The sequence below is a fragment of the Trichomonas vaginalis genome, chromosome VI (assembly GCF_026262505.1).
Source record: "Trichomonas vaginalis G3 chromosome VI, whole genome shotgun sequence".
Lineage (NCBI taxonomy): Eukaryota > Parabasalia > Trichomonadida > Trichomonadidae > Trichomonas > Trichomonas vaginalis.
The window spans coordinates 4,302,336-4,330,113 of NC_067208.1; the positions used below are offsets into that span (position 1 = coordinate 4,302,336).

Below are 27,778 nucleotides of genomic sequence, written 5' to 3' on the forward strand. Positions count from 1 at the left end.
ATCATTTTTAGAAAATAAATAATTCTTGTTTTGTTTTTTAAAATATTATTCGATTTTATTTGTTCAACCAGTAAATTTTTACTCATTCCTATTCGCGCGCGTAGCATTGATGCCGAAATCACATTTGATATAATAATTATTTTATGAAAACTCATTAAAAATCGAATGTTTATTGCATCCTGCTGCATTATATCAATTTATTTAACTCCTAAATCTATAAAACTCAAATAAGATAATACCCATCAATTCAAATTTCCATACCTTTATCAATTCAAATTTTTTTGGGGTCTTGTATGTTGTAAACAGAAATTCATCAAAAGTGACACATCAGAAAAGCTAAAATATTGAATTTTTGGAACTTTTGATAGAGCACGTTTTTAAATATTAATTAAAGTAAATGTATATTTTGTAAAGATTCTTTTTAATAAAAAAATAGAATTTTGAAGAAGAACACAAAATCTTCTGAAAAATAATATCACATAAACTCATATTATTTTCTAATATATAACTATTTTATATAAAAATCAAATTCAATGATCTTAAAAGCGAAGGATAAACCTCAAAATTTACGAATATAATGAGTGGGAATATAATGCTTATCTATCATAAAACCATATGAAATATCAATTTTTGCTTTACGCCTAATTTTGACGACAATTAGCAAAAAATGTTAAATGTTAACACTCAGTCCATTTGAATATGAAAAATAAAATTGACTTTGATTAAATGTTTTTATTTATCATGCAATTCTTCTTGCGACCAAAGATTTGAATAAAAGTTCAAAAAATAAGATAGCTTAAAAAATAATATACGGTAGTGTTTACTAATAGATGAATAGTATATAAATTCTATTAAAATGGATTTGATCCAAAAAAATATATAAAATTTGATCATAAATAAAATCGTTTTAAATTACTTCTTCATTTAAATTATAACAATTATTTTTGGTTTTATATTTTTTTGGATCAAATCCATTTTAATAAAATTTATATACTATTCATCTATTAGTAAACACTACCGTATATTATTTTTTAAGCTATCTTATTTTTTGAACTTTTATTCAAATCTTTGGTCGCAAGAAGAATTGCATGATAAATAAAAACATTTAATCAAAGTCAATTTTATTTTTCATATTCAAATGGACTGAGTGTTAACATTTAACATTTTTTGCTAATTGTCGTCAAAAATTAGGCGTAAAGCAAAAATTGATATTTCATATGGTTTTATGATAGATAAGCATTATATTCCCACTCATTATATTCGTAAATTTTGAGGTTTATCCTTCGCTTTTAAGATCATTGAATTTGATTTTTATATAAAATAGTTATATATTAGAAAATAATATGAGTTTATGTGATATTATTTTTCAGAAGATTTCATTCTATATGCCTATGAAAAGTACTCTCAAAACTAACTTTTTCCTAATTATAATTAAATCTAGAATATTGTATTATGCTTAGTATTATTTCATTTTTCTCATTCAATTTAGAATTTACAAATGTCAAAAAATTGAGAGCTGTCACTTTTGATGAATTTCTGTTTATTACATGTATGAATTGGCATAAATAGAAATATTTATAAATATCAAAAAGTTGTGAAGATAAATTTTTGACTAATAATTGAGGATTTTTGAATGCACCATAGTTTCAGTCAAAAAAACTTTATTTTTCTTCAAATGGATATACCTAAGGAAGCAAGCATGTATGATGAGGCAATGAGCTTTTGCAAAACATATCATGATCCTTTCAGCGCATTATACAAATTAAATACATCAGATGAGGCAGAAATTGACAAAATTTTCCAAGAAATCAAAATCAATGTTATAGAAACAAACATCTGCACACCTTCGAATATTTTATATATTATTTCCGAAATAATATGTTTCAGATGCCAATATTTTAAGTCATATTGGATTCTATTCAAAAAAATCTATGACCAATATCAACCAGGAAATTTGCGTATTAATTATCATCCTTTCAGGTACCTTATGTTCAAAGAATACGGAATTCCATGTATTGAGGAAATAATTGAAGAATGTAAAGATCTTACCATGGATGTTTTTGAAAAAAATACAATTAGTAGAGCAATTATGGAAAATGACTTACAAACATTTATGAAAATCACTGAACAAGATGATTTTGATGTAAATCAGGAGTTGCGTAGCATTATCTATTGGCAGCATATGACTTTACTTGAATTTTGCTGCTATCACGGATCTGTTGATTGCTTTAAGTTGTTAATAAGTAAATTCGACTTAGAATTCACATGGAAATGCTTTGGTTATTCACTTTTGAGTGGAAAACCAGATATCGTCAATGAATGCTTGAAATATACACTTCCCAACATTCGATTTAAAGGTGATCATAATATGAGATGTGCAATTTTCTCTCATAACATTGATTTTGTTTCATTTCTAATGAATGAATACAATATGCACGTAAATTTATGTGCTTGTGCAGAATACAACAATATTCAAGCATTTTTAGCATACTTAGACCAAACAAAAAATATCGATGAATGCTTTGTTGAATCACCTGGTTTTAATTTGATTCCTCTTTGTGAATATCTCTTATCGAAAGGTGCAGATATCAATGCAAAAAATAAATTAGGACAGACATGTCTTTTCATTGCAGCCAGTTATGGTAATGCACAGCTTATAGAATTTTTAATCTCTCATGGAGCTGATGTCAATGCAAGGGATGATTTTATGAATACTCCACTTTTCGAAGCAGCAAATTCAAAAAACAAAGAAGCAATAGAATGTTTCCTTGCTCATGGATTTGATGTAAATGCAATAAATTCCTTAGGTGATAATCCTCTGTTTTATTTATTTGATTTTAATAACCCAGAAAATACAGACGAAATTGCAGAAATTTTCATTTCCCATGGAATAGATTTCAATTTAAAGAATAAAGATGGAATGAACGCCTTTCATAAAGCAGCACAATATTCCAACAAAAATACACTCGAGTTACTTATATCACATGGTGTTGATATTTTATCAAAGAGTAATGATTGGAAAACCGCACTTCATTACGCTGCAGTTACCAATAATAGAGATACATATGAATTTCTAATATCACATGGTATTGATGTCAATGCAAAAGATAATGACGGAAATACAGCCATTCATTATGTTATACTTGAAGATCAGGGAGGCCCTTATCCTCCGGAAACAAGTCAAAGAACATCAAAAACATTCCAATATTTGATTTCTCATGGAGCAGATATCAACGCAAAAAACAATCAAGGAAAAACAGCTCTTCAGTTGGCCAGAGATCAAAACGATGCATTTATGGAAGATATTCTTAAATCACTTGGTGCTGAGTAAAGAGTTAAACATTTATTCTAAAAATATTTTTTTCCAAGAGGAAAAATTGAGGAATAAATCAATTTCTGCTATGAGTTTTCTGTTGAAATGAATTTTTTTATTTTAGACTCACTGGAATTGTAAGGAATCAAGTAAGTCATTTGATGAATCTACCGATTTCAATAAATTCTTTTTGTGTTATATGTGAAGAAAATATATCTTCGACATGGATATGGATATTTCTCTTTAAAACCGGTATAAGAGTTTGTTGATCTTAAACCGGCATTTAGAATTGGGTGAACAATCATATGTTGCATCAGTTATTTCATCACCAATTTTCGGACCATTGATCAGAACATGCTATAAGAGAAGTAATAGCAAATCTACTGAAATAATAGAAAGTTAAGCTTTGTTAATTAATTAGCTTTCCACTAAAAATAAATCAAGTCATTCTTGATAGGGTTGATAGTTTTGTGTTTAGTCACAACATGCTCTAATAATGAAATCTCATATTGATTCTCTTTTTATAATACTGATTAAGTTTTTGCATGCATTTTGAGAAGTTTTATTTGTGTTTTGATATCATAATCAACTTTTTCGATTTTTCGAGTAGAATCTAATATCCATTTAGACGTTACTGTTGAAATATTATTAACATAACTTATAATATCAACCAAATCTTGCATTTCAATAGAGGACATTTTTTTGTACTGTAAAAGACAATTGATTACATTTTACGGGCGTGGACTTGTTAACCCCGAACCCCCTAATTCATAAAAACTCGACGTCTAATGGAAAGTAATTAATATTCATCACAAACACCCTTTTTTATTACCCTATTTGAATTTTAAATTAATTTCGAGTGCATCCATATCTATTTTCTTTTTACATTCATTATTCATGGATTGATTTTTATTCTGGAGGCTACAAAACAAGTGATGGAGGTGCAATCAGTGGAAATATCTCTGTATCCGGATGTATATTCCAAAATCTGGAATCTCATGCGATCAACTGCACAAAGGAAAAATCATTTGTACTTATTGAGTCATCTTTATTCCATCACATATCTTCAAACTCCAAAATGGGTGGATCTTTTCTAATGAATTTTCCATACGGAAATACTGTTTTAAACAAAATTTGTATTTATAAATCAGCTTCCACAAATTCTGGAAATGCTTTTTATATTACGAATTCTGCAACTCAAAGTTATTTAATTTCGATAACTAAATGCGATGAAAAAACTTCGGTGATTGGAACTATAGCATCTTATAATGGGATGCCAACTTATTCTAATACCAATGTTTCTTATTGCTCCTCACTACATAGTGGTTATGATTTTCGAACCCCTCAGAAAATCGATATATTAAAATTCGGAAATTTTATTGAAAATGAAAGTCCATCTCAACTTGAATTTTATTACAATACCGGAAATGTAAAAGTTACCCTATGCAATTATGTACAAAATAATAATCAAGGAAGTATAATGACATATTCTGGCTCATACTCATCTTTAACTGTTAGTGATTCTGTTTTTATATTGAATCCAGATCATAATACTGTATCAGTGACTTCGCTAATTAATTGTAACATCAATGGAATAATCTATAATGATCAAACTAATATTGGAAGTAATGACGTAACTTACAATGAAATTCCTAATAGATGTTACAATCATTTCAAGATTGATCAACAAAAGAAACCCTCATGTGCTTGTAGAAAAAAGTTTTCTCCAAATTCATTATTGACAATTATATTTTCTTGATATTCATAAATAAGGAAATCTATATCACCAAAATTTCTTTAATTGCTTGGATTCAAAATCCATGAATTCACAATACGGTTAGAATTGCTGAGTATGTATATCTATGTCGATGTTGTGCTGTTTGTGTGAGTTTTTGTTATATTTTGGGTATATTGACGGAATCAATTCTCTTGATGTTTTCTCATGATATTGAGTCTTTCGAATCTCTGATACAATATGAATGTTTTCTCATGATATTGAGTCTTTTGAATCTCTGATACCATCTGAACGTTTTATCTGAAGAAAATCTGAGTTCAACTTATTCTTTCTGCATCACCTATGAGATTTATTATTAAGCTTTATTTTTGATTTGAAGCATTATGCTGGGCATTAATGTTCATCGATTTACCTATTGGGTTTGCATGTGAGTGTTGAGTTACTATTCGAGAGATAGTTTTTGCAAACTATTGTTTTCATAGAATTTCTGAATGTGTTGATGTTTTCTCTATCACTTAGAGATATTGCAGAGCTAGAAATTAATACATAGATAGGTTGAAATGAAATTTTTGATTAAAAATGTTGATTGCATATGTATAGGAGAGTATAATTGCGATCATAACGATGTCAAAAATATCAAAAAAAATTTTTTATGTTAAGATTTCATGTTGGGACTGAAATTACAACATTTTATCCGAACAACGAATCTGACAATGATATGCAGACGATACTAAATACAGTAGCATATATTTCTAAGACTGGTTTTGATCAAGGATTGCAATATTTTCAATCTAACAACTTTACTGTAGCCATAAAAGCATTTAAACAGATTAATTTTGTTGCAATATCAAATATATTATCACCAAAAACATTAGTTTACCAAATTCAAATAATTAAAAACATCGCAACTTTTTTATTTGGTCCAAACTTTCAGCAATTCATGTTACATGAAATATCATCATCATACCAAGCTGTTTTTGCTAAATATGTGAACACATTCCTCAAATCCGTCGAAAATAATCCAAGAACTCTTCTCGCGATGGTAAAACACGATCATTCATACTACGAAAACTCTAAACTTGCAGCTTTAAGAGCACATCAAGGAGCGATTCCTGATGAAGTAAAATTTCAAGAATGTATAATTTTTTGTAATCATCGTATTGTTGGCAGATTTACACGCAAAAATGCAGCTCCTCTAAACTGTTTCGATCTTTTCATACTGTCATTATTCGAAAGCATTGAATTTAGTGAAGAATCAAGTGAAGATCGATCTTTTTTGAATCCTAACTACGTAACGAGTGTTAATCCGTCGAATATACAATACAAAGGAGGCTATTTACTAGTTTCTGGAACTGTTCAACGTTGCTCCATCGCTGTTTCTAGATTAGGAAATAATTCTGCCTACACTATGTTATTTATTTCGCAAGACACTGTATCGCAACAGCAAAGAGACTTGATAAGGAATATCATGGGAATCATTGCAGAATCGGTTATGGGGATTTTTAAACCTCCAACGAATATTTGTACATTCCAAAATCCTGTAACCATATTTACTCAAATAATTATCAATAGATCTACAGGAGAATCGTTTGAATTCGCTCCTGCGATGTCAGAAAAAGCAGAAAAAGTTTATAATCTTATTATGCGGAATATAATCAACAAAAGCTCTGAAGCCATGCCAAGAGGTTATCAGACAATGCTTTGGAATGACGGAAGATTCACTTTTCTTTACGAAATGCGGTTTGAAAATATTTATGGAGTTTTTGCTGACGTTGAGACCTCTTTGAAGAACGAAAACAAAATCCTTGTTGACAGCAAAAATATTTCCTACGAGAATATTGCAATAGAAATCTTTGGTCCCGCAATGGAATACTCAGTTTACGAAATCTTTACTGTTTTTGTATCAACAATCGATCAGAAGAGTGCTGTAGTGCTCAGCAGACAATTTTCTGAGAATACCATTAAACAATTATCACCAAAAATCGATACAAGAAAGAGAAAAATTAAATCTCAATCTTCTTTGAACTTATTCTCGACATATTCAAGCCACAGAAGAATGAGCAGCCAACCAAAGTCATCAAGACCAATATTAGCTTTAGGAGTAATGAAAACTCCACAGAAAAACTTGTAATTCTAATTGCAAGTTATTTATCTCTGTTTTTTGTTAGTAATATAAATATTTGAATGTTTGATAAGAATGTTTAACTCATTGCTATTTGATTTTTCTGTTATATTAAGTATTTTGAAAAATTTGAATCTTTGATCTTCAGAAAAATTAGTTTCCTTTGATTATCAGTCTATAAAAACAATATTTATTATATATGTTTTGCTTTTGCCAGTTCATAAAAAGCAAAACATGAGCGGATTGAGATTTTTTGTTTGATTTTCTTTTTGTGAAAAACAATCAACAAAGTTTACATCGTACTCGGATTTCAAGGTTTCGTAGCTCTAAAAACGTGTGTGTTCATAACATACTATTTTGAACTCCGTTCTTCAATCTTAATTAGCTCAAAGAAAAAAAAAATCAAAACATTTTTGAGAAGGATTTGCAACTGAAATCATAATTTTTACTTGTTGGCTTGTACACATTTTCATTTTATCCGATTTCTCTTGATGCATCGGGTCTTTTTACATAAGATTTACAAAAAGTGTCAAAACTCGAGAGAAATGCAGCAAGCAAATTTAGCTGCAGCTGCTGGGCAGCTTCAAAATATGTGCGTGTCTCTAGAGTCTCTGGCACAACAAACAGTTGCTCATAGAAGAAAATTTCAATTTGCTGTTAGCCAATTGAGGCAATTTTGTGATCATTTTGCCTCAGTAGCAGATGCAACACCTCTCAACCGAGTTCAGTTTGACACATATAAATTCCTTATTTCCGATGTTTATAAAGAATTCACAGACCTTTTCAAACAAAATATGTTACAAACATGGGCTCAAACAGCTCTTGAAAATCCAACATCCGACATCCCAACAGATTTATGTACACTCACTTCTGATTTGCAAGAAAAAACTTCTTGTCTCGATCAAGTTGGCTCACAATACTTTAATTCCACTGCCCCTCAATGGCTTCAACTCCACTTGCTTGATATTCGCGCTATTTCTGCTTCCTTCCAGCAATTTATGCAAGTTCCAAACCAAGATCCTGCTGTAAAGGAGTACGTCGTTGAGCGTCTTCACAGTATTGATCAATTCCTTGCTACATATAAGGACCACGATTCATTACAATCAGGGTTAGCTGTATTCTCCCCAATTCCTGTTACATATCAGTCATGGCGTCTCAAGCATACAGATTTACAAGCCGACAACGAGATTGGCAGTGGTGTTTCCGCTGTTGTTTACAGTGGCACCTATCTTCCAACAGGAGAAGCCGTCGCCATCAAAAAATTAAAATTCAAGAAGCTAACAGGTCCAAAACTACAAGCTTTCCAGCGTGAACTTGCTATTCTTGCAACAGCCATCCATCCTACAGTTCTTAAATTCATCGGTGCTACAGATTTCGCTCCATTCTCAATTGTCACAGAATGGATGCCAGGAGGCTCTCTTTACCACGATATCCATCAAAACCATAGACTCGACGTTACAGATCAGACAATTGCTCTGTTCGATATTGCTCGCGGAATGAGATTCCTCCATTCCCGCTCAATTATCCACAGAGACCTCAAAACTCTGAATGTCCTGATCGATAAGAACAATCGCGCGAAGATCTGTGACTTTGGTTTCTCCAAACAAACCGAAGAAAATCAAGTCATGACAATGAACATCGGAACACCTCACTGGATGGCCCCAGAACTCCTTAACGTGTCCCAGGCAGACCAAAACGCTGGCCAATACAACTCCAAAGTCGATGTTTACGCATATGCGATTGTCATGTGGGAAGTTTTAACTCACGACCTTCCTTACAGAGGTCTAGAAGCTACGCAGATCATTGCTCAAGTGTTAATGAACGACGCCAGGCCAGCAGTTCCAAGAGGATCTCCGAAAGCATTTGTAGATCTTATGAAAAGCTGCTGGGCACGTGATCCAATCAATCGTCCATCATTTGCAGAGATTGTTCGCACATTTAGAACCGGCGAAATCTATCTTGAAGGTACTGATCACAAGAGATTAATGGAATACATCGATTCCTGTGGCGAAGAAGCCGATTTAGCCACACAACAGCTTCAAACACATCTCAACAGCCTCGATAGTTCTTCAATCCACTTCAGCGAGTTCATTTCCATGATGGAAAACGAAGGAGTTCCTGAAGAACAAATCGACGCATGTTGGTCAATGATTCACAAGCACAAAGACAGCGATGTAGACTTATTCATTCGTGGTTTGATCGCTTTCTTGAACACAAGGATGTCATTGAAGGCTGGTGAAGAATTACGCGAGTTGCCATCAATACCAACAGCTTGTGCAACTAAAATAGCGAACCAGTTGCCAACAGGTGATGAAAAACTCGATGAAGCTTTGTCTGTTTGCGCTTGCAAGAACGGATGTGCAACAACAGTTCTCGCAACAGCAATTAACGCAGAACACATCAAATTGGCATTGGAATGCATTGCACAGAAAGGATGCAAAGATGAAGAGATTCCTACTGTTGTTCAGATCGCTAAGAAACAGTTTTTGTCGCAAGATCCGATGATGTCTGTTTCTGTTTTGAGATGTTTAGTTGGTTTGCAACAATACAAAGAGATCTCTGTCGATATCATCAGAACATTCCTTGGTACATCGAACAACAACTTGAAACAAGCAACTTATGTAACTGCAATCGCTGTTGCTAACCAGGGAATTGAGTTGCCTGTTGATTTGATCGACGGAATTGCTTCAAGAGCTTTCACTGATCCATTCGGAACTTCTGTTTTAATTGCAGCATGCAACCATCCAACAACAGCTGCACATCTTTTGCAGATGATTGAACACGGTTTGAGATGTCCAATCACTGTTTCTGCAAGAATGATTTTGGTCGCTTCGAAACATAAGGAATTGAAGCCACTCTTGCAGGCTGCTGTAAGAGCTGTTCCGATTAGTCATGATCAAGGCCTTAAGAATTTGTTGGTTAGGATTACATCATAAGTTTTTTAATATCTTTTGTTGTGATTTTTTTTTTATTTTATTTTTTTATTTTTTAATGTCTCTGATTAAAAAAAACATTGATATTTATTAATTTACCAACCATATTTGATAGATTCCTGAGAACATATTTGACAGTGTTTGAACCTCTAACAAAGAGAGAATATTGATGATGAATTGAGAAAAAAATGAAATCGAGTTTAATCTTTTGTGGAATTAACTAACCTGGTTCCTGTTAATTTTTGTATTACGTAATATAAAGCTCAAATTTGTATTTGCTGAAAATCATATTAAAAAGATTTCACAAATATACTTGAATGATTAGAGATAATTAAATTATAAATTTGATACGAAAGATAATGTATATGCAAAAAAAGTTTCATTTTTTTCTTGGGAAAAAATGAGTTATCAATCTGGCCAAAGACAAAACAAACCAGATTTTGCGACACTTAGACTTATGAAAGATTTCGAAGATATTGACACGCTTCATAGCATTTACGTTCACTTTCCAGATCCGAATTATTTGAAGTATTTTATTGTTCGAGTTCAACCTGAATCAGGACTTTGGGAACTTGGACAGTTTGACTTTGAATTTAGAATTCCAGATGAATTTCCTTTCCAAAGGCCAAGGGTAAAATGTCTTACAAAAATCTTCCATCCAAATATTGATGAAGAAGGTTCTGTTTGCTTAAGCATTCTTAGAGAAGCATATAACCCTACTGTTTCAATTCCTTTCCTCATTGCTGGAATTCAATATTTGTTCACAGAACCAGAACCAAATGATCCATTAAACAAAGAAGCAGCACAACAAATGATAAACGATTTTGCCCTTTTCAAGACAAATGTCGATAAATACGTTTGTTTATATTGTACCAACATGGATCCACTCGAAAACTATGAACCAAACTATGATAACAACTCGATATGATTAATAATTCCCTACAAAATGGCATACAATTCAGTGAAAATTTTGAAAAATATAATTTTATTTAAGCCTTCAAACTTGACATACAATATATATGTTTGTAAAAGATAATTATATACAAATCTTCTCCGGTTTTTGTTTCTTTATCAATAATTTGAGAAAAAATCTCATAAAAATCATAAAAATTCATAATTATAAAAGGAAAAATACTTGATTTGTATGAATAAACACAATATTATCAGTGAAAATTTATAAATATAACAAAAATAAATGAAAAATAAATTATTTGGATCCTGAAAGATATTTAAGGATCTTGGCTCTTGTTTCTTCGGTCGATTCGATTGGTTGTGGCTTCGCAGCTTCGATATATTTATCAGGATAAACATATTCTGCAATTCTAGCAGCATCTTCTTGTTCTTCAGGCGCTGTCCATCGTGCAGCATCTGCAGCAATTGTTCTGGCGAAGTTTGTGACCTGTAAATCTGGAGTTAGACACAAAAGTGGATATCTGCAGAGCAAAAGTTCTTGTTCTCGTTCAATTGACATAGGTTCTAAGCTAGACTGGTCTACTTTCAAATGAACGCGTCTGAATTTCTCAATATTTCTTCGTCTGTCAACGACTTCACAGATTAAGCCTCCATCATACCATGTAAGGCCTAATTTCTTAACTGCTTCGTATAACGTTTTAGGTAATACACCTCTATTGATATCGTATATTAAATATTGACCCTCTGATGAAATATCTCCTGTGATTTCGAGTCCTCCTGAAGCTGAAACGATTGAAAACACATCTTGATCAAATGTAATTGTTAGTGAAGGTGTTAAACCTGAAAAAATGCTAACAGGGAGCTTTTCAACATCAGCGTCTGTATTTCCGTAAACTTTATTTTGAAACTGCTGGCGAAGCTGAATGCATTCACAAATTTCTCTTCTGTATGCCGATAAATGAGACATGTCCAGCTTTGAAACGTAGTCTTTGATGACTTCTTGATATTGATCGATCAAAACCGGTCCTTTTCCGGAAATTTCATCCATAGGCTCTGTTGTAACTTTGCTAAAAGATGATTTATATTGTGGAAGAAGCTGTGGCTCAGTCTGAGTTTCTAAGGAAACTCGTTGAGTCATTTATATATAGGTACAAAAGTGACACGGAAAGGAGAATTATAATATGGATTGGGAAGGAAAGCCAGCCTGGTTTAACAGGCCACCTTATGTGAGTAACCTGCGCATCCAGCCTGGTCTTCGACACCAATCACGTCTGTTTACTCCTCCTGAACCATTTAAGCGTCCTCCAGACCGATTTCCAGATGCTCAACTCAGAATCGCAAAGAATAAATCAGATGTACATCCCCAATTACTAATATTCTTAAATGATGCAAAAAACCTCTTCTCAAGGCAACTTCCAAATATGGGTGCTGGTTACATTACAAGGCTTGTTTTTGATTTCAATGCAGAAACAGTCTTAGTCTTGCATAGAGGTATAGTAACTGGTGGAATCTGCTCTAGACTTTTCCCAATTGAACAATTTATAGAAGTTGTTTTCTTGGCTGTCGATTCTCAGTTTCAAGCACGTGGTTATGGTCGTCTAGTTATGAGCTACCTCAAAAAATCAATTCTCGTTTATCCATTTTACGATATTATTGCATGTGCAGATAATGATGCCGTTATTTTCTTCAAGAAGCAAGGTTTCAATGACAAAGCAATTAACATGAATCCAAAACGCTGGATTGGCCGTATTAAAGATTACGAAGGCGTTACTCTTGTGCATTGTCCAATTCACCAAGACATTGACTACATGACATTCCCAGGAGTCATTAACAAACAGATCAGATTTGTGGAGAACATGATTGGACCTCACTTCATTGATCCTCCAGCTAGCCTCAAAAACGCTTATAGAGGTTTCCCAGAAGCACCTTCATTTGCATCAATATCTTTACCGGAAATGATGAAAATGACACAAGACCGATATGAACAGACTCCTATTGAATCAGATAAACTTGATAACTACGAAGAAAAAATGAAACAACAACGCGATAAAATGCTTACGATACTTTCGGAATTAGAAAATGATCCTAAGTTCGGATACGTTTTCATTCGTCCAGTTACAGAAGATATTGCTCCAACTTATTTCGATACAATTAAAAACCCAATGGACTTTTGGACAATGCGTAAAAGACTTATTAGATACCCAGATTTCTATAAACGACCTGAAATGTTTGCTGCGGATATTACTTTAATTACAGACAATTGTAAGGCTTTTAACCAGCCAGGTACCATTTATTCTTCGGCTGCAAACCAATTGATGTCGAGATTTAGACAACTTTACTTCGAGAGTTTCCCGAATAACCCTATTTAATCATAAATAATGTTTTTATTTTTTCTGTAACTTTAAGATTTTTTGGTAACTTAAATTGAACTTTCTTTGTTAGTTCCTCTTGAGAATTATTCCATATAAAAATTAGATTATCGTATTTGAATGAAAATTGGGATGTGAGAGTCTCATATGTGTCGAATTAAGACGAAAAATAGATAGATATGTTTCCAAAATTTTTTCATTTTTATAAAAATGAAGAACAATACTTAGAAAAAAATGTTGAAAAAATGAATTTTCAATAATTTTTGGAAGTTAGTCTGCATTTCATCGCGATTTTAAAGCGGCAATTCATTTTAATAATAAATATGTCTATTAAATTTTTATACAAAATCCTAGATTATCGATTTGATTAGATTTTCCAATTTCAAAAATATATCAAAATTGAAGAATTTTTAGTTAGTAATGTTCACAGTTCAATAAAATTGATAATGTATATTACAGAATGTTATAAAATCAATCACACAATGAGATTGACCTTCAAAATTTTTGACAAAATCTGAGAAAATGAAGCCAAAGGTCCAAGTCATTGCCCGCCGTGAGGCAGATTTTGCCAGAGCAACCAAAACTGATGGCTTAAAGATCTTGAAGAACACTGCACCTGAATTACACCCATTATCTCAACAAATTGAATACGTTCGTGCTGTTAGAGCCGCCAAAATGAAGAAAATGTTTTCCAAGCCATTTATTGGATCATTGGAGGGTCACTCTGATACCATTACAGCATTATCAAGAGATCATCGTGAAGGAGATATCCCGACATTAGTTTCTGGTAGCGTTGATGGAGATATTCGCATCTGGGACCTTTCTGCTCGTGAATGCTTACACACATTTCATGCTGGATCTTGCGTTAATGATGTTTGCAGTGATCACAAATCAGAATTAGTACTTGGTGTCAGCGCAAACGCACATATCTACGGTTTCAGAGTTGATTCTGATAGCGATGATAAAGTTCACTTTGATTATACATCACCACATGGACATTTAAGCTCAATCGACTTTTCTTATGCCAATGATCAATTTGTTACAGCAGGCGAAGCTCTTATGCTCTGGTCACCACATCGTAACCAACCGATCCTCAAATTCAGCTCTCAAATTCGTCAATTTACAGATAGCGTTTTCAATCAAAACGAACAGAACCTCATTTGCGCCTGTGCAGAAGACAGAAGCATCATCATCGCAGATACACGTACATCTACAATTGCTCGTACAATTACGATGAAGACTAAATCAAATGCAGTTGATTGGAACCCACAAAAGCCATTCTACTTCGTTGTTGCAAACGATGATTCCGCATGCTATCTTTTCGATGTTCGTAAGACCGAATCCGCCATCAGAGTTTTCACAGATCATTTAGGACCAGTTACATGCATCAATTTCTCTCCAAATGGAAACGAATTCGTTTCCGGCAGCTACGACAGAACAGTCCGCGTCTGGGATTGGTCCCAAATCAAGTCCCTCGACTGCTACCATACGAAACGTATGCAAAGAGTATTTTCATGCTGCATTTCACATGATTCTAAGTTCGTCATCACTGGTTCAGAAGACATGTCAATCAGACTCTTCAAGACTAAGGCCAATGAAGTACTTACAGCCAGATCAAAGAAGGAAGAAGAGGCACAAAACATGAATGAAAGATTACTCAAGAAATGGAGACATTCTACTGAAGTTAAAATGATCGCTGAGAAACAGAACCTTCCAAAGACACTTCACAGACAGAGATACGAAAGAGCCAAACAAATGGACGCTGTTTCAAGAAAGGCTTTAGCAAGAATGGCCCATTCTAAGGATCCAGAATCAATGAAACCAAAGCCATTGAGAATTGGAAGAATCGTGGACGACGATGGAAGAGAAGAACAAAAGCAAGAAGAACAGGAAGAATAAGCCTTTTTCTTTTTACTTTGATTTTATGTTATTTACCATTTTTTTTGATAGAGATAAAGATTTTTTATTTTATTTATTATTTTAAACCAACAGCTTTTAAGAGTTATCATTTGAAATAACCTTGATTCCGGTCAACTTCAAAAATCTTCAAAATTTGAAGTTTCGGAGTTCTTAATTTTTATATTTTATTTCATCTCGAGAAATGTTAGGTGTTATTTTATATTCGAAATTGAAAAAATTTCATTAATTTTTTTTTATAACTTCTAAATGAATTCTACTTCAGATCTTGATTTTAGTTCATATGAGCTACAGTTGATTGACTTTGTGAAAAGGCAACGACATGAAGGTAAAGAATTGATAATCGAGAAAGAAATGACTCAAATTTCGAAGTTCATTGCAATGAATCATAAAGTTTCATATAAATTACAGAAGTCCCAATTATACAAACAGTTTCCTTTTATATCAGATATTTCAATTTGCCTTAATAAATTAAAAATTCGAAAAGCAGAGGATCCATTTTTATTAATTTCAAATGATATTGTTGGAGATCCTCGGTTTAAAAAGTGTATTAATGATGATGACTTCGAATATGGAGGTGTTTCTGTCTTTATTCAAGATAATGTAATAGTTTATTGTTTAACCTTCGCGAAAATCAATAAAGACATGCTGAAACGGGTTTACACAAAAGTTTTAGATGATATCAAAGAAGAACGAACAGCTAATATTGAGACAATTCTTCAAATATGTAACGATATTCGATTTGAACTTCGTATAAAATCAATAGGAATTCAACAGGAGAACCAGAAATTCCTTGACGATCACGTTCAAGATTTTAAATCAAACATAAATTCAATAAATGAAATACAAGAATATACTCAACAGTTTAATGGGCATTTCGTACATTTTCAGAACTTAGATTTCCAAGACATTAAGTCCACATTTGAGGTGATGCTTCAAAATCCAGAATTCATCAATTTACTTTTATCAAATGCTCGTGAATCTGGTTTATCGATATATCCACCATCTGACTTATTTATTATTACTACATACTATCAAAATGTCAATAAGTCATCAGATAATCTGGATCCGAAACCAGATAATCTAAGTCAGATGAACAGTCCATTGAAAATACCAAAGAAGTCACGAATTCCTATCTCTCCTCCTATAGTTATATCTCCTCGTGATACTAAACGAAAGATTCCAGTTCGACCACCATCTGAAGAGACCGCTGCCACAAGTTCTGTACTTTCGAGGAAGAAACAAATACTAGCAGCCCAAGTGTATGCAGAAATGGATGCAAACCCTCCAATGATGGCTGAATCTCCTGCACTTAATAGGCCAAACACCATTGGTTCTGAACTTGCGAGGTTAGTTAGAGAGCAGCGACAAAAGCAGAATGCAGGAAATCCAAATAATTGTCCATTTGGCGATCCTTTCGCTGACGATGATGATTTAGTTGTTCCAACATGCGCAAAAGAAGCTTTAGCGCAAAGAAAAATGAGAGAATCAAAAGGAATATACGATAATCCATTTCCTCCTTTCTTATTAGATGGAAATGACGATGATGACGATTTAGTTATACCAACAGTTGCCAAAGAGTTCCTGAAACAGAAAGGATTGACTATTGAAGAAGTCAGAAAGAGTCAAATGGTCGCTCCTTTAACAAAACAAGACCAGGAATACGAATTTCCTACTTTAACCGATTCTTCATCAGCCACAGCTTCTCCAATCAAGCTCAATTCGTCTAAGGAAGATCAGGATAGTGGAGAACTCCTTCTTCCGATCCCCGTAAACTCATCTTTAAGTGATGATTCTGATTCCGTCATGGAAAGTACCCAAAATTACTCAGCCGCCAAAAATACGCCAACAAGAAAAAAGCAGAGTGTGTTTGCTTCACTCAATGACTACAATTTCAACGACCAAGCATTTCAACCTTTCCAAAAAGCCTCTTCTGCTATTTCAAACATCAATATTCCAGCTTCCCCGCAACGGAAAGCCGTTACGAAATATTCGGTACGCGATTCGGATGACGAAGACGAAAAAGAAAAAGTTCCGAAATTGAACCTAAAATATTCGGTACGCGATTCGGATGACGAAGACGAAAAAGAAAAAGTTCCGAAAATTGAATCGCATCCTCCTATGAATCCATTGGAGTTAATAGGTGGCGAAGATACACAAGACGTGGACCACAAGATGATGCTCGATGTTAAACTATATGATGCCAGAGGAAACATCGAAATGATCACAAATGGCTGGGAACAAAAGATCGCAGAAGAGAAAGAAGAAGGAAAGATAAGACTCCAGCAGCTCGACGCTAAGTATGAAGTTGAAATGCGCAATTATAATGCACAGATAACCATAAAAAAACCAGATGGTTCCGTAATTTATCGACCACCCATTCCAAAGACAGCTGCAGGGCGAAAAGAAGACATCCAGGCTAAATACATAAGAGAAAAGGAGACAATGAAGAGATTTAATGATAGGAAAATCGGTCTAATGATCGAAGCAATGCAAAGAGAACTTGAAAGACCAAAAGCAAAATTAATTGAAATAGAAAAAGAGTATGAGAAGTATGGATACATCATTCCTCCACCGAGGGAAAAACATGTAACAAGACCTAGAAGAAATACAAGTAGAATTGCTCCAAGAACATGATTTTTTATGTTCCAATTATCTATATTAGTAATTTTTTTTATGTTTTATTTTGTTTGTTTGTAAATATAAGGTATTTAATATACATATATATTCTTTACGAGTGATATGTAGTTTTTTTTTCTTCCGTAATTCTATTCAATTTTCAAAATGAATTGAGAACTTTACAAATTGTAAAGAGAGTAGTCAAGTAAAAATTCTCCATAAGACAGTACAATACTTTTTTGTCCCCTGTTCAAAATAGCATCTATACTGTGAAATAAATAATATTACAAGCTAATTTTCTGATTTTTCATGGAAAATTTCGTAAATGAAAAATTCATAAGGTGAACTAAAGTTTCAGAAAAGGATTGACTCGGGGTTATGATTTTTGTGTGAAATATAATAATTAAATATATAAAAAAGAAATTAAAAAAAGAATAAACAAATGAAAGAAATTTGTGGATAAATCTTTTTATTGTATGGATGTCATATCATGACGAATTTATTTCTTGTCAAATTGAGAGTTAGCGTCCTTAACAAGATCAGCGATATCAGCTGGTAATTCTGCGATTTGTGTTTGATATATTTTTTCAATCTCCTTGATTCTGATCATGTCGCTTGCATCGCAGATGTTGATAGCGATACCCTTTCTACCATATCTGCCAGAACGACCAATACGATGGAGATAATTCTCAGCTGTATTTGGCAATTCGAAGTTAATGACCAATGTAATCTGCTGGACATCAATACCACGAGCCAAAAGGTCAGTTGAGACTAAAGCGCGTGTATTGCCTGTTCTAAATTGATGCATAATTCTATCACGTTCTGCTTGTTCCATACCACCATGGATAGCAGAAATATTGAATTCGTTGGCTTCAAAGCTCTTCTGAAGGTATTCTACAGTCTCCTTAGAGTTTGCAAAAATGACAGCCTTTTGGATAGAAAGGGAGCCGTAAATATCGAGGAGTGTTGGAAACTTGTTAACACTGGTTTCAACATTTACGTAGAACTGCTTAATACCTTCAAGTGTAAGCATTTCGGCCTTGACGAGAATTTTAACTGGATCATTCATGAATTGGTCTATGATGCTGAGGATTTCTTTTGGAAATGTGGCGGAGAATAAAAGGAATTGAATGTCCTTATTAAGATATTCGAAAATTTCTTTGATTTGGGAGATGAAGCCCTCGCCAAGCATTTCATCAGCTTCATCAATGCAAGCAATCTGAATATTCTCGCAGCGAAGATAACCTTTGGAAATAAGATCAAGTGCACGTCCTGGTGTGGAAACTGCAATATGTGGGCATTCCTGGGCTTTAGCCTGATCATCAGCAACTGAGTTACCACCCTTGAAAAGCTCAACCTTGAGGTCAGCCATCTTAGAGCCTATTTCAACAAAGAAATAGTAAATCTGTGTGGCAAGTTCTCTTGTTGGTGCAAGAACAAGGGCTTGTGTTGTAGGTTGCGTAGTATCTATTCTATTTAAAATGCCAATTGCAAAGGCACCTGTCTTACCTGTACCAGATTGAGCCTGGGCAATGACGCAGCGATTCATCAAGATAGGTTTGATGGAAAGTGATTGGATATCAGATGGACCTCTGAAGCCATAGTTGTAAATACCTCTTAATAATAATGGCTTCAACTCCATTTGATCAAAATCATCGATGCGCTCATTCCAGTTTGCTTCGAAGGTTTCGGATTCGCCTTGAGGGGCATTCCTTCCCTGATATGAAGAACGATATTGTCTACCTCTACCTCTACCTCCACGGCCGCGGTTCATCGAAAAAAGTGTCAGATTTCAATACTTTATTTTCTCAAATCTCTTTCAAAAAACCAAACGGTCATCAACAAAATATGTATAATCGGTCGAAGTGATTAACATGAAATCTGTATCTAAACTTAAAAGGTAACATTATATCTGGCTAATTAAAGTCAATTTTTTAGCTCGTAAGACTCCCATTTTCACTAAGAAGATTGGCCCCTCCTTGAAATAGATTTTTGTAAAACTCGAGCTCCAACACATATCGCACATGCCCGATTTTAAAATACTTTCATTTTTGGAATCTTATTGTAAAATATTAAATTTTGCAAGGGGTAAGTATGAACAATATGTATTCCTTGGGATAAAAGAGGAGTGACACTATTCATTGATGTCCATAAGTCAATTCATTTTACAAATGTTATGCCGAATATCGATTTTCATACATAAATAGGAGAAAGTATTACTTGTTTCCTTGACTTATGCTATTGCATTCACCTATTAAATACTCATGAGCTATAATAACCATGCATCTATTGATTCAATCATATTCAATTTTATTATCTTCATTTTAAAGCTTTATTTTAATAACTTACATTTAAATGGTCAACAGCTTGTCATTCTACTAAAGGCTTTGCTGAAATGTTGACCTTGTAATCATTTCAAATTTGAAAAGCAAATTTTGAAAAGCTTCTGACGGAAGTTTTTATCTATGCATTATTAGCTTTAATATCTGATACTTTTTACGGTATTTTTCAATTTTTATTCAATAAAAATGCTATAATATTTATAAAGATACGCTATATTATACTAATTTCAATTTAGACTTGCATTTTTTTGAGTATCTTACTATCAAAAGTTCCACTTTTTTGCTGACCATAAATTGAAAAGAAATTCATTTTAACATTTTTCAGTTATTTGATTTCTTTTTTATTAGCGATTGTTTTCTGTGTTTTATTTCTTATCTCAAAATAAATCGGTTTAATTCAATTTGTTTTCATCAATTGCATGCTGGGTTTTCCTTTCCTTGATATCGCCCAATCCATTATTTATGAGAATAACAGAACAGTCACAAAAGAAATGCTGGACACTACTGCCGAAATGGTTATGAAGCTTGTAAATAAGGAAATAAAATTCGAAGAAATTAAAGCACCTAGTATTCCAATCAGATGCTTTATGGATGCGTGCAAGAAGGTCTCAGATGTCCTTAATACCGAGAATGAGCCAATTCCTCCTCAGATTGGAGATGAAGTACCTCATTACGGCGAGAGGAAGAAGACTCACCAATGGACAAAAAACGAGGACAACCGCTTACTAATGGGTGTCTACAAGTTTGGCCTCTCAAATTGGGCAGCTGTCTCTGAATACGTTGGGTCGGGAAGAACAAAGTGTCAGTGCAACCAAAGATGGGTCAGAGCACTTGATCCAAAAATATCTAAAGCTGATTGGACTGAAGAGGAAGAAGAAAAATTACTCCAATCCATAAAACAATTTGGAAATCACGCATGGACAAAAATCAGTTCTGCTCTGGGCAACAGGACAGACTTTCAATGCAGATATCGATATATTCAGATGAAGCGCGCTGAAGAAGAGAAAGAAAAAGAACTGAAAAACGAAAAGCCGCTATACCCGATCCCACAGATTAATAGTATTCCAAATCAGCAATCTCAGACGATATTCTTAGATAAATTTGATATCGACTTAGTACTAGAAAAGGATAATGATCCTCTCCATTTCGCTCAAGAGTCTTCGTGCATTGATCCAGAGACCTTGTATGATACTACTGTTTGGTAATTTCATGATTGTAAATTGATAATGTTTTATTTTTGAAAATAATACAATCTAATTTTTTGATAATTTTTACTATTTCTCTTATGGATTGATAAGTGAAATATATGACATTTAATTGATTTACCTTGTAACTCTCAAAAACTGGTTTAATTATTGTTGCCTATCGTAAGTGAATCATGCAATCAGATTAATCAGAATTATATTTGTTTTCATCATATACATCAAATGAGCAATAAAAACCCTATTTTCATAAAACAATTGTTTAGATTTCTAACTCCAACCACTGCGATTTCAAACAATCTTTTAAAAATCGATTTAGGCAAAACTCAGCAAGAATATAATAAATTGTTACGACCGTAAAAATGAAGGTGAATAATTTTACAGCAAACGATACGAATTATTGTTTCCCTATGAATCTATTTATGCAGATGCAAACAAATCATCTTCCACAGATAGAGAGTAGAACCAAATTATCAGGATGCTCATATTAAAAAGAATTCATTCGCATTTGTTAACGTTGGAACGAAGTTTCTGATGATTTCGACTAACAAAAGAGAATCAAAGCGAATTGTCGGGATTCATCATGTATATACATATTCTTATTTTCGAATGATTATGATTCACTGTTTATTGAACAGTAATCATCACATTGACTAAAGCAGATGCTGTTTGATGTTCTCAAACAATAAAATGTTTGTGTGAAGCCATTCTTTGATACGAAAGAAATTAATTTGTCTATTTATAACAAATAAGTTAAGTGGTGCATCTCGAATAACAATAAATTAAAAATTCAATGCAATTTCAGCCAGTTTTCACTATTTTTATGAATGATACAAATAGTATTTCGCCAAGAGACATTAAACATCCCATAACAACAACGAAAAAGAAAAAGATTAAACATCAAAGATCCATATTTCAGAGTATTTCATCAAAATATGACTCAATTTTTAAATCTTTTTTATCAAAAATCAGTTTTAGCGACAATTTTCATAATAAATTACACATCCTCGAATTATATACAGATACAGACAATATCACAGATAATACTGAACCATCAGAAACTAAACCATTAGATGAACTTTTTACTAATGTCGGTCAAAAGTTTGAGACAGAGACCGTAAAGCATGAAGGCTATCGTTTTGACTACCCATTAAGATGGTTAAGAGACCCATCTGTCACAAAAGCTATTGGCTTTCGTAGAATGAAGTTCATTTCAGAAGCCATACATGGTTTCCCATTTACGGTCGGTTTTTGAAGTTCGATACTATAACAAAGAAAAACGTATGTTGAGAAATTTGAAACAGGAAAACTTTTACAAGTTAGTTTGCTTGTAAATTAGAAACAACTCTTCAAGCTTTTCAAGAAAAAATAAACGATATCTATATCGAATATGCAAAACAGTATAACATTGACGAAGGAATACCATCTCGATATTATTTATGACAGGAAAAATGCAACTGTTAAAATCAATAGAATAGAAGACCTTGGAGAAAACGTTTATATTTCTACAAAATATAACAACTTGGCATGGTATAGATTTATGAGGATGTTAAATCAGCCTGCAGCATATCCAGTACACCCAGACTTTTATGAAGTCGAAAACCCTAATGGAACATATGAAAATGTTTTCGACCAAGATGCTATTATTGTTCATGCTTCATTTTCTGGCGCCAAAAACTCTTTTTTATGCTTGGCAAATGACTTTTACGAAAAACCTACAAAGTTATACGAACCACCAAGTGGAAGTATTTCAGACTTTCAAGTATGGTTTACTACAGATGGAAGAAAAGATTTACTACCAGATGGAAAGAAAAGAAATAATTCCATTATACCATGCGTTTTACTTAGAACTTAGTTTCATATACAACTACTATCGAACGGTAAAATATAATTTTTTAATACGGTTGAGGTGTTGGATTTGGTTGCCAACTAGACTGTGGTGCAGGTTCAGGCTGTTGTATAACAGGAGCTTGCTCTTCTGGTTCAGGGTCTTTAGGTATAATACCAACGAACTGACCTACTCTTTTACCAATATTTTTGACTCCGTTCCAATTCCTCTTCCTACGGTTTTTTTCCATTCCATATACCTCTTCCAATTTTCGAAAGAAGTTTCCAATACTACTGAGAAACCCATTTTACTATATGTAAAAATCTAATGTCCGCCTAGTCTTTCGTTTCCTGTTGAGTTCCATAGCATTCTTTAACTGGAGCTCATACATTCTGTTTCTCCTCTGGTAGAAAACATATTCTGGGTCACTCCTGTGTTCGCGTCATCTGCAATAAGTTGTTTATATCCCACTTCAGGGTTTGTATAAAACTCTTTCCATTCTCATATTTGCATACCATGGTGGCAAACCTAACGCAGCGTCATTTGACATGGCAGTTTGCATTTGTACATCTGTTGGCACTTGACCATAGTTTGCCATTGAAGTTTGTATTCTAACTTCATTTGGAATATTCTCTGGGTTTGTTTGTCCAGGTTGCTGTGCATTCGCTAAGTTCTGTGCGTCCATTTAATATTAGATAAAAATATCTCTTACGAGTACATATACTGGACATTTGCAGGCATTGGTTCATCTTCATATTCTCTGTACTTTTCTGCCACGTCAAAGAAAATAAATGACACAATGGAAAAAACCTAAAACAAGTGTCCGATTTCAAACCACATTTACTTACTAATAAAATTCCTTTGTTATGACACTTTCTCCAGTTTATAGGACCTCTCTCATATTCTATCTTGTCATATATAAACTCATAGTCATGTATGTCCTCTAACCATCTCATAACGGTTTCCAAACCACTTTTATCGGATGTAAAGTAAAAGCATGGATGGTTATGTAAAACGTCTAAAGTTTCTAAAGAGTCTCTCAAAGTCCAGTCTACTTGGTATTGAAAATCCCATGTGTTATAGAACGGCGGGTCCACTATAGAAAAACATTTTCCTTGTCTTTATATTTTTCATACAAATCTGTCCAATGACATCTCACAAACTCTATACCCTCAATATATTTTTCTATGTCCTCTTTGAAAACATTTGTATAGTTAAGATATAAAACTTTTGACATAAGTGTTTCAATGTCATGAACTCTTATAGAACCACTATATAATAGTCTAGCAGATATACTATCCCAGTCTATATATTCTGCTTTTTTCAAAACCTCTCTCACAATATTTTTCTTATCTAATGGTATACGTTCCATCTTACCTATCTGAATCTTTTCTTTTAACTCTTCAATATATTGTTTGTGTCTGGATATGTTTGAGACGGTCCATATAGTTGTCGAATCATTGCTATAATCTTTGAGTCTGGGAATATTATATGGCACAAATGGGATATATAGAAACTTCCACCGAACAAATCTACAAATGTTAGACCATTCGGTAGTTTCTTAAGTTTCCTCAATATAATATCTTTACATCTACTCTTATTTCCAAAGAACGGTAACGGTGGTTTTGTAAAATTCATTTTATATATAATAAAAATGTTTTTCCCCGAAAAGTGACAGAAAAGTGACAAAACATGAAAACATATATAATTTGTGAAAAGTGACACATAAATATGTTTTCGCCCAGAAACTAACAATTCTTGAAAAATTTTACTATTTTATGGGCTAGAGGGCGAAGGCCTGGAAGCCTCCAAATATAAACTTCATTTATTACTAAAACATCTTCAGGGCTAGAAGGCGACAAGTGCCTGGAAGCCCCATCTACCTTTTTTTTTTTTTTTTTCAGAAGTCTAATTTTATTTTATTTCCAAGTAACAATTTTGAAGCACGATATTTAACCGGTAAAATAGATTTTCTGAAGATTTGAAACATCAAAATCTCAAATTGTAAAATGAATAAAAAATATTTATTTCAAAATGTGAAATCTGAAAGGTGTGCTTTTAGAGATAAATAGATATTTCTCTTTGTAGAGTAAAACATAGTCCCCTTTTAATTTGATTCAATCAAGAATAATATTAAAAATATTATTTGTTTCATTCATGTTACAGCTCAATTTCTTTAATGCCAAACCTGAATCCAAAGTTCTAAGAATGAAAGGAAAAGATGAAAATATAAGAAACTCCAATATTGTTAAGTTAACATTTTTTGGATATATTATTTCCCTGGTCTTTGGAGTTATGAAGTTTGATTCAAATAATTAAATTCCTTAAATTTGAATTTGATCAATATTATTTATATAAACAAAGGAAAAAATTGATATAAAAACAACACATTTTTTATTTTTTTGCTCTCTAATAATTCCGTAAAAATCAATCTTAAGAAAGAACAACACGTTCTCACCCTTTTTTTTAGGTCCCATCATTCTAATCTATATTTATTTGACCAGAGTTCTGTTTTTCAATTGAAAAATTACGATGCATGCATTAAATCTTTATATCTCTGTTCGTTTGCCTTCTCCTATTTTTTCCCCTCCGTAATTACCTTCTTATCAAGGATAACCAGTCGTTTGTAATTCTGGAACCATCTATAGATTTTTTTGAGAGGATCACACTCAAAAATAACCATGGTAGTTGGCAAATTATCCGGGGTCGCCAAGGAAATACATATCATAACTTAAATAATTACAAACAAAGATTTCTTCAATTTAAATTCGTATTCAACCCATGGAGTCCATAGAAGTAGATTCACTAGTATAAACAACTTCAGTCCGGCATCTATTAAGTTCTCTACCCATGCTGCGAGTTTCCTATATGATGTTCAGAGACATTAAAAAAAGGATTTATCGTAGTTGAACAAGAATTCCTCCAAATCCTTTCTCGTTTATCATAAAAAATCTCTTTGTTATTTTATCACTAGGGCCTTGGCTTTGATTTAAATACGTATAATAACCTTCATTTATTGAACTCTATTCAGAATAGTTTCTCAAAACGAACTTGATTTTCAGTAAATTCTTCCATTCTGCTGCTTTGTCTGACTGATTTTTTGCTCTTTGTTACTTTTTACCTTTACCGGACATTCAAGTAAGATTAAAATTGTGTGTTTACATCTAAATCTGTGGATTAATTTTGTAGCGAATTGCTTAGAAGCTGAGGACAGCAAAATCCGTGGAAGTCACATTAAATGTCGTTTGTGTTTTTTCTTCTAATTTCTTTTTGGTGCTTGTTGCTTTGCTTTTGATGAGTTCGTGCTTTGCATTAGAATATCTAATAAATCATTATCTTCAAATACTTCTAATCGGCCATCTCGAAGTAAATAGTGGAAATCAATATTTGCGACAGATTAATTGAATCCTATCAATCATGTTATATTTTTCGATATTTTCTACAATATTGTTTTTGGTGGTGAGTGTCTTCAGTAGTTTGGCGAAATCACATAATGTACTCCTAATGAATTGGTGCCAAAAGACTCTTAATTAGCCTCTAGATTCAAAATCTTTATCTAAATTTCATAATTTTGGAATTTTTTTTTCTCCGTTTGTCACATTTTTTTATGTGAAAATCCAAATGGAATAATTTAATTTGCTTTATTCGTATAAACCAGTATTGTGTTACATTTTTTCTTGTAAACAAAATCAATTTTATTTGACTAAATGAATTTTGTAATCGTTTTGATGCATAACATTTAATCGAATCCATCAAAACGGCCTACCAAAATGCACACAGAACCGATATTTCCATTTCCAGAACGAATTACTCACTTTCCTATTTTCATAATATATTGTCAACTTTTTTCACTTCATCCAATGAGTACTACTCAGACAGATGCCTGGCTCCACCTTTGAGATCCAGCACAATTAATGCTGCATCACTCAGAGCTGCCTTGGGAAAGGGTCTTCATGACTGGGCATCTAGCTTCAAAAAACCTGATGTTTATTCTGCATCCAGAAACAAAAATGCACGAGACAAGTCAGCCGAATATTGGCGCCTTCCTTTCTTGATGGATTACCATGGGCTATTCTTCGATTGCAACAAACCAGGCTTCCACGGTACTGCTATCTACACAAAGATCAAACCCATTTCTGTTAAGGAGAGTTTTCCGGACGATGAGGGTCCGCTCATCCCAATGGAGTTCTTAACTTCTATTTGATAAATTCTTACGTTCCAAACGCCGGCCAGAAAATTAGAAAGCTTACATACAAGATCGAACATGGAATCCCCACCTTAAGGGAATATTCGATGAGGCTCAGCAAGAAAAGGCAGTCAATTTGGGACAGGAGATCTTAACGTTGCTCAATGAGAAATCGACATTTTCGATCCAAAGGGCAAAGATAGACGAGCAGGCTACACTCCACAAAAAGAGAGTAGTTCCACAAGTTCCTTGAGAGCGGATACACAGATATCTTCCGAAGAGATACCCAGATAAGAGGAA

The 27,778-nt window shown here is 33.2% G+C and overlaps 10 protein-coding genes across 10 annotated transcripts, besides 2 other annotated features; 8 read left to right on the forward strand and 2 right to left on the reverse strand.

The window, feature by feature from the left end:
* Positions 1 to 294: 294 nt before the first annotated feature.
* Positions 295 to 332: a mobile genetic element.
* Positions 333 to 1,509: 1,177 nt separating this feature from the next.
* Positions 1,510 to 1,546: a mobile genetic element.
* Positions 1,547 to 1,673: 127 nt separating this feature from the next.
* On the forward strand, positions 1,674 to 5,086 carry TVAGG3_0803670 (spectrin binding; the record flags this gene model as incomplete). The annotated part of the gene is made up of 1 exon (XM_001320282.1): positions 1,676 to 3,331. One exon carries the CDS (start codon positions 1,676 to 1,678, stop codon positions 3,329 to 3,331), a length of 1,656 nt encoding a protein of 551 aa, XP_001320317.1.
* A 614-nt stretch (positions 5,087 to 5,700) lies between these two features.
* Positions 5,701 to 7,235, forward strand: TVAGG3_0803680 (Hermansky-Pudlak Syndrome protein 1 family; the record flags this gene model as incomplete). Its single annotated transcript, XM_001320281.1, has 1 exon — positions 5,701 to 7,179. One exon carries the CDS (start codon positions 5,701 to 5,703, stop codon positions 7,177 to 7,179), a length of 1,479 nt encoding a protein of 492 aa, XP_001320316.1.
* A 475-nt stretch (positions 7,236 to 7,710) lies between these two features.
* Positions 7,711 to 10,110, forward strand: TVAGG3_0803690 (protein kinase protein; the record flags this gene model as incomplete). Its single annotated transcript, XM_001320280.1, has 1 exon — positions 7,761 to 10,106. The coding sequence occupies one exon, from the start codon at positions 7,761 to 7,763 to the stop codon at positions 10,104 to 10,106; it is 2,346 nt and encodes a 781-aa protein (XP_001320315.1).
* A 388-nt stretch (positions 10,111 to 10,498) lies between these two features.
* Positions 10,499 to 11,136, forward strand: TVAGG3_0803700 (NEDD8 transferase protein; the record flags this gene model as incomplete). Its single annotated transcript, XM_001320279.1, has 1 exon — positions 10,504 to 11,031. The coding sequence occupies one exon, from the start codon at positions 10,504 to 10,506 to the stop codon at positions 11,029 to 11,031; it is 528 nt and encodes a 175-aa protein (XP_001320314.1).
* A 133-nt stretch (positions 11,137 to 11,269) lies between these two features.
* Positions 11,270 to 12,155, reverse strand: TVAGG3_0803710 (uncharacterized protein; the record flags this gene model as incomplete). The annotated part of the gene is made up of 1 exon (XM_001320278.1): positions 11,311 to 12,153. One exon carries the CDS (start codon positions 12,151 to 12,153, stop codon positions 11,311 to 11,313), a length of 843 nt encoding a protein of 280 aa, XP_001320313.1.
* Positions 12,156 to 12,182: 27 nt separating this feature from the next.
* TVAGG3_0803720 (histone acetyltransferase protein) lies at positions 12,183 to 13,384 on the forward strand (the record flags this gene model as incomplete). The annotated part of the gene is made up of 1 exon (XM_001320277.2): positions 12,197 to 13,384. One exon carries the CDS (start codon positions 12,197 to 12,199, stop codon positions 13,382 to 13,384), a length of 1,188 nt encoding a protein of 395 aa, XP_001320312.1.
* A 502-nt stretch (positions 13,385 to 13,886) lies between these two features.
* TVAGG3_0803730 (DDB1- and CUL4-associateD factor 13 family) lies at positions 13,887 to 15,334 on the forward strand (the record flags this gene model as incomplete). The annotated part of the gene is made up of 1 exon (XM_001320276.1): positions 13,907 to 15,283. One exon carries the CDS (start codon positions 13,907 to 13,909, stop codon positions 15,281 to 15,283), a length of 1,377 nt encoding a protein of 458 aa, XP_001320311.1.
* A 209-nt stretch (positions 15,335 to 15,543) lies between these two features.
* On the forward strand, positions 15,544 to 18,010 carry TVAGG3_0803740 (uncharacterized protein; the record flags this gene model as incomplete). The annotated part of the gene is made up of 1 exon (XM_001320275.1): positions 15,551 to 17,938. One exon carries the CDS (start codon positions 15,551 to 15,553, stop codon positions 17,936 to 17,938), a length of 2,388 nt encoding a protein of 795 aa, XP_001320310.1.
* Positions 18,011 to 18,363: 353 nt separating this feature from the next.
* On the reverse strand, positions 18,364 to 19,732 carry TVAGG3_0803750 (ATP-dependent RNA helicase DBP3 family; the record flags this gene model as incomplete). Its single annotated transcript, XM_001320274.2, has 1 exon — positions 18,420 to 19,694. The coding sequence occupies one exon, from the start codon at positions 19,692 to 19,694 to the stop codon at positions 18,420 to 18,422; it is 1,275 nt and encodes a 424-aa protein (XP_001320309.1).
* A 637-nt stretch (positions 19,733 to 20,369) lies between these two features.
* On the forward strand, positions 20,370 to 21,467 carry TVAGG3_0803760 (RNA polymerase II transcription regulator recruiting protein; the record flags this gene model as incomplete). The annotated part of the gene is made up of 1 exon (XM_001320273.2): positions 20,682 to 21,467. One exon carries the CDS (start codon positions 20,682 to 20,684, stop codon positions 21,465 to 21,467), a length of 786 nt encoding a protein of 261 aa, XP_001320308.1.
* Between the last annotated feature and the right edge of the window lie 6,311 nt (positions 21,468 to 27,778).